This window comes from Perkinsus marinus (genome assembly GCF_000006405.1).
Source record: "Perkinsus marinus ATCC 50983 genomic scaffold scf_1104296957606, whole genome shotgun sequence".
Taxonomy (NCBI): domain Eukaryota; phylum Perkinsozoa; order Perkinsida; family Perkinsidae; genus Perkinsus; species Perkinsus marinus.
Window position 1 is genome coordinate 1 of NW_003207061.1, and position 2,673 is coordinate 2,673.

Below are 2,673 nucleotides of genomic sequence, written 5' to 3' on the forward strand. Positions count from 1 at the left end.
CAACTGCTTACAGTGAAGTATTGATCTATTGTCTTCTCTGGCGTACGTCTCCGTACGCCATCGATAAGCGGATAGAGTTTTACCTTCTGAGCGCGTTCCTTCGAAACTTCCATCCTATCCTCTCCCCTGACGGTGAGGTTGGCATACTTGGGTAACATAACGTAGAGATGCGATGCAAAGGAGGAGCAATGATGATGAGGATCGTAGAACATGAGTCATAGTTGATGAGCTCATCTGGACGAGGGTAGTCGTCGAACGAGCGAGAGGGCAGCTAAACTCAGAATCACCGTGAGCTCTTCTCCAGTTGTCGTTTACCCGGCTCCCTCCTAGTTCCAGGAGCGTTGTCGATGACATAGATTATCCCATCAGTTCCGTAGCTGGGCTCGCAGTGAGTCCTCGTTTAACAGCAGCATCAATGACTCGGCATGATCATCAAATGAGTTCCACCCTATCAAGCGATCCTCAACGAGTCAAGCCGGTAGTGGCTCCCTCTGCGCATAACAAATGTGTAGTTCTTCCTCAGCCTGGACTCCAAGCCTAGACATGGGCACCCTTGCCCGGCCCCGGCGACCGGATTCGCCCCGGCCCGGCTCCGGCGACCCGATTCGCCCCGGCCCGGCCCGGCCCCGGCGACCGGATTGAATCCGGTCGCGAATCCGGCGGATTCGCCCCGGCCCGACCCCGGAACGAGCCGGCCGGGCCGGGTCAAAGTCACAAACCCGGCTTCCCCGCCAGTGTTGCCGGGGTCATGCGGGTGAGCGGGCGAAAAATGACCCGCAGCTGTCTGCGGGTACCCAGAATACCGGCAGCGCAGATATTTCAAGCCTTTAACTGTGCTTCATTGTTCTTCATTGTGCACTTCGCGTTTCAATTGCGTGACTTGGCACATTGGAATATTGTTTGATCTATGCAGCGCTGATATTGGTTCTTTTTAATAAGAAGTTCTTACCGTCGATCATGTCCGAAAGCCTTCCTGCCTGGCGATCCGGGCCGGGTTACCCGGCCAACCCGGCGGGCCCACTAAACCCGAAACATGGGTAGGAAAAGACTGCCGGGTCACCGGGGCCGGGCCGGGGAAGCGGGTTCAAAGACTGCCGGGCCGGGCCGGGCGACTAGAAAATCGCCGGATGCCCACCTCTATCCAAGCCCCGTAGTTCTCTTGGTGTTACACCACCTGCCCCACTTCAACCGACCAACGCTTCTGCGTACCCACAAATTGTAATTCGATTTACTCTCGTAGATGATGAATCTACTATTTCTCTGAGCTTGTAGGAGCTGTTGTACATACAACGCTCTCTCACCAAGGTTCACCTCGTTATTGGCGGTCTCGAGTTCGAAGTGTTTTACGGTGTAGGATACGCGATTGATTCGTCCCAAGTGCAACCCGAAATTGATATTCTTATCCGCAAATTTGATTTCCTTACTCGCTGAAGTGGTGGCGGAAAAGATTCCTGGACGGTAAGTAGAAATCGCGTCGACACAGCGTATTTGACCCTCTCCGCGCCGGGTGTCTTTGCTGACCTTACCTGGTTCAGCGAGTTGACCTTGATTGTTCGTTGGCTGACCACCTCCATGCCGTGGGTGGACGAGACGTAAGCATAAACATTTGTGTGTTATGTGATAATTTTCCAGAATTTCCCTCGCTTCCAGAACACGATATCCCCACTATGTTACGTGGAAGAAGTGTTTAATATACGTCACCAAATCTATTGTGTAGTCTATTCCCAAATTCCTCCGGCCATCAACCGGGTCGATCACTGGTAGAAGACGAACACTAGTCTAAATTGAACAACATCACAGTCATCATGAACACATGAACAGTCTGTATGAACAATCACAATCACTCAACGAGCGGTTAGCGCACCTACGTACACTGAGGCTGGGAGAAGGCCGCAAAGATGTTGACAATGCTTCCCGTCACTGAAGCAAACTTCTCCTGGAGGCCACCTATCAGCTCTTCAACACCAGCTTTGAAATTTGCATGCCCACGCTGGTTAGCTAAAGTGATGATACTCTGAATGGACTCAGAGTAGGGTTGAGCGCCTTTCAATAGCGTCTCTGGGCTCGAGTCCATCTCAGTGAAGTAAGTGAACATCATTGCGCCCATCATGACCATCCTACCAACATTCAACCCCCGACCTTGCAGTAGGTTCTTGATCTCACTAGAGAGGCCTTGGACGATCTCGGCGATTAAGGCGATCATTTTCGATAGCCCGAGAAGTACGCTAGAGATCAACGGTGGGGCGAGTTCAGCAGACGCTCCAAGGACGGAGGCACCCACTGTAGCGACCATTGCTCCTACAGCTGTGCCACATTCGAACGCTGTCCTGGAGCACCCCAACCCACATGCCTTAACCAAGCCATTGGTATTCCGAGAGCAGTCAGTAGAGCATCTACCTGGGATCAAACTTGGTTGCATGCCAGCAGGACAAGACTTGTAGCATTTGCCCATGATGAGTGATTCACCAGGAGGGCAAGGAGGGTCCACCATTCGGCCGAAGCTACCGTCCATCGGGCATTTACACCAAAATAGGCGGCTGGTCTTGCCGAAGTAGTTCTGGAACTCGTCTCGACAAAAGTCTCGACAGTTCCTCTTACACTTCCAGCCGAATCCAGGAGAGTTGCCACTAAGGCCGGGACCTTCACACATCGCCTTCTTATTCTCCCTTTTTT

The 2,673-nt window shown here is 52.5% G+C and overlaps 1 protein-coding gene across 1 annotated transcript; it reads right to left on the reverse strand.

The window, feature by feature from the left end:
* Window positions 1–1,864: 1,864 nt before the first annotated feature.
* Pmar_PMAR016346 (hypothetical protein) lies at window positions 1,865–2,452 on the reverse strand (the record flags this gene model as incomplete). Its single annotated transcript, XM_002774717.1, has 1 exon — window positions 1,865–2,452. One exon carries the CDS (start codon window positions 2,450–2,452, stop codon window positions 1,865–1,867), a length of 588 nt encoding a protein of 195 aa, XP_002774763.1.
* Window positions 2,453–2,673: the final 221 nt, after the last annotated feature.